General features: G+C 42.5%; 1 protein-coding gene across 3 annotated transcripts in view; it reads left to right on the top strand.

Annotated features, from left to right (window-relative positions):
- The window catches only part of PPP2R1A (protein phosphatase 2 scaffold subunit Aalpha), a 42653-nt gene extending 31094 nt beyond the window's left edge, over positions 1–11559 (top strand). The window contains exons 10-16 of one of the 3 annotated variants that reach the window (XR_005986038.1): positions 739–912; positions 1175–1235; positions 1873–2027; positions 3021–3163; positions 5681–5772; positions 7379–7450; positions 11365–11559. Coding sequence is in view for 2 of the 3 variants with exons in the window: in XM_041743725.1 (XP_041599659.1) it covers positions 739–912; positions 1175–1235; positions 1873–2027; positions 3021–3163; positions 5681–5772; positions 7379–7398 (645 nt within the window). In the remaining variant the exon portion in view is untranslated. Of the gene's footprint in view, positions 1–738; positions 913–1174; positions 1236–1872; positions 2028–3020; positions 3164–5680; positions 5773–5928; positions 7004–7378; positions 8472–11364 lie in introns of those variants that run through there. The other 2 variants (XM_041743725.1, XM_041743726.1) reach the window with 2 other exon arrangements.
- Positions 11560–14569: the final 3010 nt, after the last annotated feature.

Here is a 14569-nt window from a genome sequence, read left to right as displayed (position 1 = left end):
ACATGTTGTTCACATACTTTATGGAAGTAGGTGGGGTACGTACATCTGTGTATGTGTGAGTACATGTATAGTAACATATATGTGTATACATATATAGTAAGTCAGTGCTCGTAATACTGGTAGTCAACAGGCAGCTCAAAAGTATTTCTTTATCCCATTGTGCATTCTTTTAGCAGAAACATATTGAGCACCTGCTATGGGCCAGAGACTATGCCAGTTACTGGAGACATAAAGGATGAATGAGATGTGCTCCTTAACAGAGTTCAAAGACTAGCAGGGAGAACAAAAATCAGAGAACTGATACTAATGAGCTCCCACACATCAAGCATCTTGTGGATCAGATGCCAGCAGGCACTTTGATGGCCTCAACCACCCTCAAGGCTAGATGTATGCTTCTCTGTCACAGATTAATATCCAGGGAGTTATTGCCCCTTGCTGATGGGCTCCCAACTGACACGCAGCAGAGTGGGAATGTTAATCACATCTCTTTTTTTCCAGAGCAACATATTTTTGTAGTAATTCCTGCAGGTTCTTCAGAACAACTACGCATGTCTTGTGGTCTGTGGTGAGATTCAAAACGCTGCCTCACATAATAACCCATGCATGCTACTTGCTCAGGAGAAGCTGGGCAGGGCAGTAGCAGGCCCTCAGGAAGTGTGACTTCTATGGAGTTGATGAGGGGCAACTCTCAGCCCTCTTCTGGGCCAGGTACATCTTCTCAGACTCTTGTCTCCTCAGTGTCCAGAGGTGCGGCTCAACATTATCTCCAACCTGGACTGTGTGAATGAGGTAATCGGCATCCGGCAGCTGTCCCAGTCCCTGCTGCCTGCCATTGTGGAACTGGCTGAAGATGCCAAGTGGCGAGTGCGGTTGGCCATCATTGAGTACATGCCCCTGCTGGCTGGACAGCTGGTGAGTAAGGTGGCTTGGGACCAAGCACCATTGTGTGCAGTGTGTCTAGGGCTATGACAATGTCCTTGGGGCCCATGAGGGCTATCTGAGGAGAAGGAGGAAGGGGCATGGGAAATGGGGCTTATAAGGAGAGTAGACTTTAGTTAGAAAAAAGGGAAAGGAGCTCCCCAGGTGAAGCTGAGAAGTGTCCGATGTGTTTGGGTGGGTGTTTCCCTAGGGTATCATTGGAAACTTGATTTCTTAACCTTTTTTTCTCCTGCAGGGGGTAGAATTCTTTGATGAGAAGCTCAACTCCTTGTGCATGGCCTGGCTTGTGGATCATGGTTAGTCTCTCTAGTGGGACAAAGGAGGATGTTGGTATTCCAGGAAGGCTGGATGGGCATTGGCTGGGGCCGACGGGTGTGGAGTCACTTTCCCAGGCTATCTGCTGCTGTGTGGACCTATTCCCTTGCTTTTAGAATCCTAGGGAAGTGCAGGTTGGGAGGGGGACAGAGCAGATCACATAGGGGTGGCCTGGTCCAGTGGAGAGAGGGTGCGAGGGCTACTGGGTGGATGACCTGGGCTGGAATCCTATCCCTGGCTATGGAATCTCAAGCACACTCCTTTGTGAAATAGGGGGCTTCTCAGTCTTTTCAGGGCCATTGTGAGAAGTGCTAATGAACAGTTTTCAGTGACAGGTAAAAATTAAGGTTAACATTTGTCTGTATCGGAACAATTCCAAGTATTAATTACGGAATGATTTGCTTGAGCAAATCACTTCTCAGAGCTGCGGTTTACCCATCTCTAAAGGAGGCCAATAGTGAAACCTGTGTCTTAGAGTCATTGGGAGGTACTGTACAAAAAGAAACCCTATCTTTAGCACACAGCAAACCCTTTGGTTCACCTGTAGCCCAGTACCTAGGTGACTGCTACTCCCTGCCTGCTTATTCCTTTACCTCCTGAATCCCTGCCCTTTTGCAGTCTATGCCATCCGTGAGGCAGCCACCAGCAACCTGAAGAAGCTGGTGGAGAAATTTGGAAAGGAGTGGGCCCATGCCACTATCATCCCTAAGGTCTTGGCCATGTCCGGGGACCCCAACTACCTGCACCGCATGACTACGCTCTTCTGCATCAATGTGAGCGCCCCCATCTGACCTCTAGCCTGTGCCCAGGGACCTGGGAGTATGTAGGGGAGGAGTGGTGGCAAGAGTCTTTAGGAAGACGTCTGGCTTAGGAGCCCAGACATGGTGAGGTTTGGATGGGGCAAGGATGATTCCCTGGGGGAACAACAGGCCAGAGGGTGGGGACCTGTATGGTGAGAAACCCAGGACTGGGGAGACTTGGCCTGCTGAACAGTGACTGTCATACCCTTCTGAGCATCCCTCTCCTCCACAAAGTGTATTTGTATATTTGTTTATGATAGTTGGTTATGTGTACAGGTTCTACAGTCAGAGCTACTCTTTAATTCTACCTCTGCCATGTTTTAGTCATAGACCTTGGGATGCTTTTTAACTGCTCAGTGCTTTAGTTTTCTTACCAATACAGTGCTTTAGTTTTCTTACCAATAGAGCACTCATGCTGGTAATTGCAGTACCTTACTCATGAAGTGGTGAAGATTAATCTGGCTATATGTGCAAAGGTTTTAGAGCAGTTATGTTAAATGGAGCAAGGGCTCCTTTTTATGTGTTTAAGTAAATCATATACATAACTAGAAATTAAAAAGATAGAATTTTAAAATATTAATAGAACTTAGTGTTCTGATTTCTTCCCATATCCCACTTTGGAGAGCATCGCGCTAAGGAAAGCATCCCCAAGGGTTAGGAATCAAGCATACCCAGAGGATAAAAGGAATTCTGAGGATGGAGAAATGAGACCAGGACAGTCTGGGCTGGGGGTTTCCAGAATAGGGAGACAGTGGTATTGGGGCATTAGGAGGGTATTAGTGGAGATGGTAGCTTTGGAAGAATCAGCTGTCCCCAGGGTGGGTAAACCTGTGCCCAGAGTTCCCCATATTGCTCAGCATCACCCTCAGGCCTGATAATCACTGAGGTGGCCTGGTGAGAGGAGAGGGAAATGGAAATTAGTCATGAACTTTGCATAATCACATCTCTGTCACTGACCGCCCCCAGGTGCTATCTGAGGTCTGTGGGCAGGACATCACCACCAAGCATATGCTCCCTACAGTCCTGCGTATGGCTGGGGACCCTGTCGCCAATGTCCGGTTCAATGTGGCCAAGTCCCTACAGAAGATAGGGCCTATCCTCGACAACAGGTGAGGCCTGGATCGTCCCCCATCATGGGCAGGGCTGGTTCTAGGCATCTTAATCTGACTTTTGAAGTTGGAGCCTGGGGTTTGAGACCCTGTATGGCTCTTGGCTTGCTGTGTGAGCTTGGCCTATCTCTTCATCTTCCCAAGATCTTAGTTTCCTCAAATGTGGAATAAGAATTCCCATGGCCTATCTCACAGTGGGAGGGGGTGGGAGGGTGGCAGTTCTATATACTAGTAGCAACAGGTTAGAAAATGAAATTAACAAATATAAGTAATTTTTGTACATATGTGTGTATAATTTGTTATTGCACCAAAACTATCAAATACCAAGGAATTTAATAAAAGATGTACCACATCTTTAGTGAAAACTATGAAACATTGCTTTGAGAAATTAAAGATCTACTTAATATTCATGATTGGGATGGTTCCCCAGATTCACGTATAGATTCACTCTAATTTCAGTAAGTATCAGTGTGTTCCTTATTGAAAATTTGATAAGTTGATTCTGGAATTAACATGGAAATGAAAAGATCTGGAGTAGCAAAGGTGGTCCTAAAAAGAAAAACGTTTGAAGACTACTACCACATATCAATACCTATGATACCACAGTAATTAAAAAGTGAGGCATTGGCACAATAATATAGCCTAATGAGACAGAATCAAGGGCCCAGAAACAGACCTGTGTGTATATAACAGTAGGTGCCACTGCAGTTCAGGAGGGAAATGTAGGTATTTTCATAGACAGCCAGGTCAGTTGGATATGCTTATGGGTGGGAGGGAACAACACCACTTCAATGCATAAGCAAATTAGAGGTAACAGACCAGAATCAAAAAAATACAAAAATAGGGATGCCTTGGTGATTCAGCGGTTTAGCGCCTGCCTGGCCCAGGGCATGATCCTGGGGTCCCAAGATCGGGCTCCCTGCTTCTTCCTCTACCTATGTCTCTGCCTTTCTCTCTCTGTCTCTCATGAATAAATAAATAATAAAAATCTTTTGGAAAAAAAAAGAAAAAAAAAGATTCTGGAAGAAAACAGGACATCTTCAAGATTTTTTTTAAAGATTTATTTATTTATTCATGAGAGACACACAGAGAGAGGTAGGTAGAGGGAGAAGCTGGCTCCCCACAGGGAGCCTGACTGGGGACTTGTCCCACCCACATCCCAGAATCACACCCTGAGCCAAAGGCAGATGCTCAACTGCTGAGCCACCCAGGCATCCCAACATCTTGAAGATTTGAAAGGATTTGTTAAATTACTCAGATCTGTTAAATAGCTCCCCAGGGAGAAGAGTGATTTCACCTTGAGTAAAAAGAACTTCATTAAAAGAGAACATTATGAGAGCAAAATGGTGTGCCACTCATGGGGAGGATGTACTTGTAAGACATATTTGTGACAGAGGACTAACTCATCCAGATTACTTTTCTGCTAATCAATAAGACAAACACCCAAGTAAGAGATGGGCAGAACCCAACTTGAACAAGCACTTTCAAAAGATCTCATGGTCAATATGCATGTGACAGGATGCTCATCATCATCAGCCATTGGGAAATTGTAAATGAAAAGACACCCCAGAATGGCTAACTTTTAAAAACAAAACAAACAAACAAAAACCTCAGGAACATTTGGTGTTGGTAGAATGACTGGAGTCCTCATACAAGGGCATATATCCAAGAGAAATGAGTGCTTTTTTTCCTAGCAAAAGGTCGTTTGTTGTAGCTTTCTTTATATTAGCCATGAACTGAAAATAGCCCAAGTCTTTGTCCACAGTACAGTGGTATAAATCGTGGTTTGTTCATACAATGGGAGACTGTTCAGTGCGACTGTTGCTCTGCTTAACAACACAGATGATTCTCCCCAACATCATGTTTGGTGAGAAGCCAGACCCAAGAAAGCATAGTCTGATTCCATTTATATTATGTTCTAAAATAGACAAAACAGATCTAGGTGGTAGAAGTAAGAATGGTAGTTGTATGGGGCAGAGGAACAGCCTCTTAACTGGAGAGGGACATGCCTTCATTTCCCCAGACGCTTGACTGTCAATGGTGGTAGATTTTCAAGGGCCCCTCACTTAGGAGTAGATACCTCCCCTTGGCTCCTCTCAGGCTGGGTACTTCTCCTTCGGCACTTAATACTTCTCTCTTAATTATTGTCAGTTTGGTCTGTGTCTTCCTCCTAGCCCAAGTTCTACACAGGCAAGAATCAGATGTTGGATTTACCACTCTGATCACACTTAATGCAGAGTAGGCCTCAGTAAATATGTCAGATAAATATGTCCATTTGCTGAGCCTCAGAGACTTGAGATTTTTATGATTCTGTATTCCACTTTCCCAGATTGTCTGACCTCCCTTTGCCTATTCTGGACCCCTGAGATCTCTGTGCTAGTTTTAGACTTCAGCCTGCAAAGTAATTTAATCTCCGGGCTCACGTGCCATCGGTATCTGTGGCCCCCTCCTTGCCCAGGAGCCCTCACCCAGCCTAGCGTGGCTCACCCTTCCTTTGCCTTCCCTTTCTCCTTCTAGCACATTGCAGAGCGAGGTCAAGCCCATCCTAGAGAAGCTAACCCAGGACCAGGATGTGGATGTCAAGTACTTTGCCCAGGAGGCTCTGACTGGTAAGGCGTGAACTCGGAGACCCCAATGGGAGGGTGGTATGCAAGGATGGGCCTAGGCCTGAGAATAGCAGCTCCTGGGAGGGAGGATATGCAGAAGCAGTTTGTGGGCAGAAGGCTAGCTGTGGTTCTGACTCCCGCCTATTCCTATTCCCCTAGTTCTGTCTCTCGCCTGATGCTGGAAGAGGAGCCAACGCCGGCCTCTGGTGTCCACCTTCCCTCCCCACAAGTCCCTTCCTCTGGGAGATGGTGGGGGGCCTTTGGCTGTCACTCCCTGTGCATGGTCTGACCCCAGGCGCCTTCCCTCAGCACGGTTCTTCCTCTCCCCAGCCTGGGAATCCGACTGCTCACTGTCCACCTCCTTAAGAGGCTTGGGGAGCACAAGGTGGGACAGGGCAGTGACCCTGGGAGGAAGGGGCCACTTCTGCCCGCAGGGGAGAGATGTGAGCATCCCAGGTCACTGGCTCCTGCTGCTGTAATGGGGACCTGTACCCCATCTACTTCTCCACCTCCTTTCTCCCTTCCTCTCTCTCCCTCCCCTTCAGTGGTTTTTGTGTGTATGTGTGTGTCAACTGTGCCGTTTTTATTTTATTCCTGTTTTCCCTTTTCACAGAGAAATAAAGGTGTAGAAATAGCTGGTCCTCTGGTTTTAGTCAATAGCATGGAGGAGGGGTGCCACACCAGGCCATGGTCTCTACTCTCTCTAAAAAAGACCTAATTATTGGCTTGGAATTTCTCTGGGAACCACCAGAAGTGTAGGTGGCCTATGTTGTAGAAGGCCCATGAGGTCTCTGCTCTGGCCCGCAGAGTTCCGTGGTGGAGCTTAGTTTCACAGACATTAGTTGAGCATGTGGTGGTTCAAAGCCAAACTGCCTGGTACAGATCCTAGTTCTTTTAGTTGATGGCTTCCTGACCTTGAGTAGGTTACCAAGTTCCTCTGAATTCAGTTTTGTACTTTGTAGCCTGGGGATAATGATAGAATCTAGATCACAGCATAAAGACTAAATAAGTTAATACATGTAAAATGGGTAAACTGCTGCATGGCATGTGAGAAGCAGTCGAGTCAGCTGTAACTTGCTGGAGAGCCCCACCGTGGATTAGTCCCTGCCCCTGAGGAAGTCTCAGGAAAATCAGGGTGTAACAGAATGAGAAGGGGACTGGCAAGATGGAATCCATTGTCCTTTAATATCTGTTCTCCCTTTTCTGCACTAATAAAGACACTGATTTGTATGTAGCTGGGCACATGTTTGCCTGGTTTCAAGGCGTTTTCCCAGGTCTCTTGACATTCGGTGTGGTGTTGACTAAATCTTGGCCAATATCATGTGGACAGAAGTGGTGTGTGTTGCTTCTAGGAAATGTTCCTAAAGGAGGAGACATATGCCCCCTGCTTTTCCTTCTTGCTGCACTTCAGACTGTAGATCAGATGGGTGGAGTGGGAGTAGCCATCTTGGGCCAGGGAGTGATTTTATGAGCATAAGCCCAGGAAGGTGGCAGAACCAGATAAGAGGAGCCTGGGTCCCTGATGCTGTGAAAACCTACACCAGTATTAGTTACCCGGGAAAGTTAAACTGTTTGAATGACTGTTTATTTGGGGTTTCATCACTTGCAGGTCACCCGAATTCTAACTGATGCAGGGGCCAAAGAGCTCCGGAGAGAGGAGCAAGAGACTTAGTGGATGGTGGTACGTGTAAGGTTTCACAAAGGACATAATACTGAGTGAAATTTTGCTCAGTAGGGTGGAGGGGAAATTGGCACTGGGTGGCAGTGATTTCACCAGCCCAGCTCTCATGTTACTGAGTCCCTACTGTTTGTTAGGCCCAGCTGAGTCCTGGGGGATAAGGGTGAAGGAGACCTTGTTCCTCCCATTATTGGCTTATGTTTTCATAAGGGAGGACCTGTGGTTTAAGTTTGGTCCCCCACCCTGCACCTAAACACATATGTACTATACTCCCCTAGGATATAAATATTTGAAGGACTCATTGAGTGAAGAATTGAGGTTGGGAAGTGGGGCAATATGGTCACTCTTAGCATGCTGAATGTTCAAGTTCAGTCAGCAATCTACTACTAATTGCTGAAAGAACATTCAAATGAATGCTCCATCATCTTTCATTTTTATTTTACTAGATAACAACTCACACCCAAAACTTAGTGATTAAAACAATGAAAATGTATTATTCCTCATAATTCTGTGGTCTGGGCTCAGCTCAGTTGGAAGATTCCTCTGCTCTATATGGTATCTAGTGGGACTGGAAATTTTCAAGATGACTTCTTCAACCCCATGTCTGGGAGTACCACCTCAGTTGAGGCTTGGTACAACATCTCTCCAGGGTGGCTGGATCTCTTTATCTGATGGTTCCAAAGCAGTTTCCAAGAGAACAAGTCCCGGTTTACAAGTGCTTTAAAACCTCTGCTTGCATCACAAGCTGAATGAACCAAGTCACATGGCTAATCCCAGAATCAGTGCAGGAGGGGACCTCGTAAGATGTGAAAAATCTAGAGATATGGTTCACTGGGGATGCCAAATCTAGAGATATGGTTCACTGGGGATGCCAACAACACATGTTCCAGAGAGAAACTGAGTTCTTAGCTCTGCCACAGATAGGTAGAGGCATCAACAGCATAAGGAGAGGAGGTTGATTACAGAGTATATAGAGCATTTGGAACAAGCTGAAGATTTAAACTTAATCCTGGAACAGCAGCCACAGGGGTTTTTGGTAAAGGAGTGACACTATCAGAATTGAAGGGGGAGAATCTGGGGGGGATGTGGTCTAAGCAAGAGAGGAGTTTTGAGCTAGAGGGAGATACCGTGGAGTTGGGGAAGTTGTAGGTAAAAGGAAACAAAAGCTTCTCAAGAAGACAGATTGGGACTTGGTGACACCTGGGAGAGTAAAGGGAAGGATGCAGTCATCTTGGGAACCAGGATTCAAGTCACCTGCTCTTCTCTGGGAAAGGAGGGTTCCTGGAAATCCACACATGCTTTAACATCCCCAGCCTTTTGTACGTGACATGAACCTCTACCTGGAAAGCTTTCCCTCCAGGCTTATTGGGAAACAGAAGTAATTCAGTACAGAGTAAGGGGAAAGGTGGCATGGCCTAGGTGAGCGTGCAGAAGTATGCAGATTTTGAGGAGCCTCCAGATACATTGAAGGGATTGAATGTCAACCTGAGGGACAAGATTAAGACTCACAGAGGGCAGGAGGGGGGTGGAGGTTGGGTCCTTCCAGGGCCAAATGAGGCCAGGAGCCAGGGAGGGAGGAGGCTGGGATGCAGAAGAGTGTTTTGGGTGTCTGATGTGGCTTTTTATGGACTTAACCAGATCAGAGCTCCACAAATCTCTCCCACAAGAAAAAAAATGCCTTAATTTCCTCTGATAGCTTATGATCCTTTCAGGACCCATTCAAGGATGGAAGCTGGCCCCATAAGTTAGATGAGAAGCAGGGCATGGCTGGCACTCTAGGAAATCTGAGTCCTAATCTCTTAACTGTGATGCAAAATGTTGAAACCCATGGTAGGCTTTTTAATGAGTCATTAGGGCCAAAACCTGATCTGAACTATTATAGCAGCAAAAACCAACTTTGACTTTAGAGTTTTTGTCCCTCCTACATGGAACATATATCAGCAGCAGAAATATCTTAGAAATACATGAATGTATTCAATTAGTAATCAAAAGACTGTCCACAAAAGTCTGGGCCCAGATGGCTTCAGTTAATTCTAAAAACATTTTAAAAATTAATACCATTTTTTCACAAACTCTTCCCAAAAGCAGGAAGAGAACACTTCCCAATTTTTTCTGAGGCCAGCATCAGTGTAATACATCCTATCAATAAGACACAAAAACCACATGATCATCTCCATTGATGCTAAATAGCATTTGACAGAATCTACACTTTGACTATAAAAACACTCAACAAACTAGAAATTGGAATTTCCTTAATCTGATAAAAAGGTATCTGCAAAAACCCACAGGTGACATAATGTGAAAGACTGTGTGCTTACCAAAGATCATGAACAGGACAAAAGTACTCACTCCTGCCACTTCTTTTCAAAAATATAGTAGTAGTTTAGGGTAATTAGGCAAGAAAAATAAAAGGAAAAGAAGGCATGCAGATTGGAAAAAAAGAAATAGAACTATATTTACAGATGACATAATCGTGTATATAGGAAACCCTAAGGAATCCACTAAAAAAAATTTCAATAAGATTGCAGGACACAAGTATACAAAAATAATTTGTCTATATGTTGGCAGATAGTGTTGGTAAAAATGAGGAGATACTAGAATCCTCATACTGCTGGTGGGAATGTAAAATAGTACAGTTACTTTGGAAAACAATGGCAGTACCACTGAGTTACCATTTTGCCCACCCATTGCACTCCTAGTTATATACCCAAGAAAATTGAAAACCTATATCCCTGTAAGAACGTGTATATATAAATACTGTAACAGCATTCTTCACAATAGCCAAAATGTGGAGACCACCCAAATGCCCATTAACTGATGAATGGACAAATGAAATGTAGTGTAGCCATATAATGGATGTTACTACCCAGCCATAAAAATTAATGAAGTATTAGGGCACCTGAGTGGCTCAGTAGGTTGAGCATCTGACTTGATTTCGACTCCGATCATGATCTCAGGGTCATGAGGTTGAGCCCTATACCTGATGTATCAGGCTCCTTGCTCAGCAGGGAGTCTGCTTGCGAGTCTTTCCCTCTGCCCCTCCCCCTATTCATGTTCTCTCCCACCCCCTTCCTCTCAAAATAAATCTTTTTTAAAACAATGGATGAATTTTGGAAACACGTCACATGAAAGCAGCCAGACACAAAAGGTCGAGTATCGTAGGATTCTGTTTTACTTGTACCTTTGGTGTCATTTCTGAGAGATCATTGCCAAATTCAATGTCATGAAGGTTTTGACCAATGTTTTCTAAGAGTTTTATAGTTAAAGGTCTTTGATTTTGAGCTAATTTTTGTATATGGTGTTAGGGATCCAAATTCAATTTTTTTTGGCCTATGGGTATTCAGTTTTCCTAGTACCATTTCTTGAATAGTGTTGGCACTTTTAAAAAATCATTTGACCATAAATGCCAGTACCACAATACTTTGATTACAATAACTTGTTTTGAAATCAGAAAAGTGAGCCCTAGCTTTGTTCTTTTTCAAGATTGTTTTGATTATTGGAGGTTCCTTAAGATTCCATATGAAGATTAGGATAGGTTTTTCTCTTTCTGCAAAAGACATCATTGGGGTTTTGATAGGAATTGCATTGAATCTGTAGATTGGGTAGTAGTGACATTATAGCAATAGTAAGTTTTCTAATCCATAAACATGGGATACATTTCCGTTTATTTATGTGTTTATTTCTTGAAGTCTTTTACTTCTGATTCTTTTATTTTTGATGCTATTGTAAATAAAATTTTAAAAATATTTTTCTTTTCAGATTGTTCATTGCTAGCGTATAGAAATGCAGCTGATTTTTCTGTTGACTTTATTTTGCTGCTTTGGTGAATTCATTTATTCTAACAGTTTTATTCTGGAATTTTTAGGCTTTTCTACATAGAAGATCCTTTCCAATTTGGATGCCTTTTTTTCTTACAGATTTACTCTCTTCAAGACTTCCAGTACTGTGTTGAAGTGGTGAGAGTGGGCACATTTTTCTTAAATTCAGAGGAAAAGCTTTACTTTAACTTCTAAGTATATGATATTGGCTATGGGCTTATCATATATGGCCTTTATATTGTTGAGGTACATTCCTCAATTTGTTTTTATCATGAAAGGATATTGAAGTTTATTAAAGTGCTTAATACAGTTACTGAGATGATCGTATGATTTTTATCCTTCATTCTGTTAATGTGGTCTGTCACATTTGTTGATTTTGCATATGCTGAACCATCCTTACATCCCAAGGGTAAATCTTACTTGATGATGGTGTATGGAACTTTTTATGTGCTTTTGAACTGAGTGTGCTAATAATTTGAGGATTTTTGCATCAATATTCATCAGGTACATATTGATCTGTAGTTTTGTTTCCTTACAGTGTCCTTCTCTGGCTTTGGTATCAGGGTCATGCTGATCTTGTGAAATGAGTTTGTGAGTGTTCCTCTCCTCTTCAATTTTTTGCAGGAGTTTTAGAAGGACTGGTGTTAATTCTTCTGTAAATGTTTGGTAGAATTCATGGGTGAAATGATCTGGACCTGGGCTTTTGTTGGGTTTTTGATTCACTCTCTTTACTCATTGGTCTGTCCAAATTTTCTGTTTCTTCATTATCAGTCTTGGTAGGTTATATGTATGTAAGAATTTATTTCTTGTAGATTATCTGGTTTGTTAGCATATTATTTTTCATAGTGGTTTCTTATCCTTTGTATTTCTGTGGAACCAGTTTAATGTTTCCTCTTTCATATACAACTTTTTTGAGTCTCTCTCTCTCTTTCTCTCTCTCTGGTTTGTCTAGCTCATGATTTGTCATTTTCTTTAAAAAAAACAAAAAACAAAAAACCGTAGTTTCAGATTTTTCTTTGTTGTCCTTGTCTCTATACATTTATTTCTGCTCTTTATTATTTCCTCCCTCCTGTTAAGGCTTAGTGTTTTGTTTTGTTTTTAGTTTCTTGAGGCATAATGTTAATTGCTTATTTGAGAGCTTTTTTCTTAATGTAGATATTTATTACTGTAAACTTCCCTCTTAGAACTTTTTCTGCATCTTATAACTTTTGGTATGTTGTGTTTCCATTTTCATTTGTCTCAGTATGCTTTCTGATGTCCCTTTTGATTTGTTTTGACTTGTTGGTTATTTAGGAGTGTGTTGATTTTCACAGTTTTGTGACTTTTTCAGTTTTCTTTTATTTTTTCTAGTTTCATGTATTTCAGAAGAAATATGACTTTAGTTTTTTTTAATTTGTTAAGACTGCTTTATAGCCCAACATATGATAAACCTTATAAAATGTTCCATTTACCCTTGAAAAGATTTTATTCTAGTGCTGTTGTATGGATCGTTCTGTATATATCTGTTAGGTCCATTTGGTCTGTAGTGTTCTTCAAGTCTGCTTTTTTCTTGTTGATCTTCTGTGAGGATGATGCATCAGTGTTGAAAATGGGGTATTGAAATCTCTTACTATTGTTGTATTATTGTCCATTTTTCCCTTCAGATCTGTCAATATTTGCTTTAAATATTTAGGTGCACCAGTACTGGGTTAAATGTATGTACATTTGTTGTATCCTCTTGATGAATGAATTGACCCCTTTATCACTATAATGAAGTTTTTTGTCTCTTGTGACTGATATTGACTGAAAGTTTATCTTATCTTATGTAAATATAGCCACTTTTACTCTCTTTGGTTTCCATTTGTATGAAATATCTTTTTCTGTCCCTTCACTTTCAGCCTATGTGTATCCTTTCTTCTGCTCTAGACTATTGTTCAGCCACTATAGTAAATTTTATAGTTCCTTTAATTCTTCAGCTCCAGGATTTCTGTTTGATACATAATATTTTCTCTCTTTGTTCATGCATTGTTCTTCCTGACCTCTCTAAATAACCTTATGATGGTTATTTTGAATTCTTTGTCAGAGAAATCATCTATTTCCATTTCATTAGGGTTGGTTTCTGGAGATTTATCTCATTCCTTTGTTTGAGACATGTTTCCTTGTTTCATCATTTTCCTTGACTCTGTGTTGGTATCTGTGCATTAGGAAAAAAACCAGCCACCTGTACCAGTCTTCATAGACTGGGTTTGTAGATTCTGGGAGCCTCTGAAATCTTCACACTAGTCTGAAGTACCATCTTTGTTGTAATGGCCCCAGGCATCTAAAACATGCTGGATCCTGTCAGTCTGAGACAGTTGAGACAGAGACCAGTCCTTCAGGCATCCCCCAGAGAAGTTGAGACTTTGGACATGTGGTCAACTCTTCTCTGCCCAGGGAGAGTGTGGAATCCAAACATTTTTTTCTGCTCACAATGCATTGCGCTGGAAGAAGAATTAAGGTGCCTGCTTGTATTCTTGTTTAAACCTCTCTTTACTCCCTTTAGCTTTTAGGTATCTAGAGTATGCCAGGTTCCATCAGCTCTGAGGCCAAAAACACGCCAATCTCTTGAGTAGTCCTTGGAAAAGTTGGTACTTTTGGATGTGTGGTCCAGTTCTTTCTTTCTTCAGGGAAGTTGGGAGCTGTGCCAGGGGTATGGATTATGGCAAGAAGGTATCTCAAATATTTGTACCAGCCTCAGTGTGACTGGTTTGACACTTACCCAAGGTTCAGGAACCTCTCAAATAGTTTATGGATTTCAAACAGAAGGAATTCATCTGTTCATCATTAAATCACTGTGTCTGTTGGGAGAAGGAGTGTTCTGGGCACATTTCCTTTTTGTTTCCAGCAGCCTCTGGCTATTCACTGGTAAGTGACATGAAGGTATAATGCTTTTCATTCATCCAGTTTTGTATCAACTTGGATAACTCCGCAATTCCTCCTCCTGCCAGAAGGAGAGAAAATAACAAACTACAGTCAAGTTGCTTATTTCAGGCCTGCCTCTCACCCGTCAGCTTTGGTAACATGTAGGACAGCCCAGGGCCCTAATTCCACTTTGCCCAGATCTTGGGTAAATTTACTACATGTCTCAGGAAGCCTTTTCGTATGCCCTATCCAGGGCTCAGGAAGGTCTTCATAATTCATAATTTCCTCTTTGAAAACAGATCTCTCAGTATCCCATCCTCATCAAGACTGTTAAGAAATGTGAAAATATATCTTAGGGGTAAATATCTTTTACCCCCTTTTGCAAGATAAATTATCCTCTCTGTTTCATGGGATACTGGAGGAG

Source organism: Vulpes lagopus, chromosome 2 (genome assembly GCF_018345385.1).
Source record: "Vulpes lagopus strain Blue_001 chromosome 2, ASM1834538v1, whole genome shotgun sequence".
In the NCBI taxonomy this organism is placed as follows: Eukaryota; Metazoa; Chordata; class Mammalia; order Carnivora; family Canidae; genus Vulpes; species Vulpes lagopus.
The sequence above is the reverse complement of the archived record's forward strand: the minus strand, read 5'-3'. Positions and strand labels throughout refer to the sequence as shown.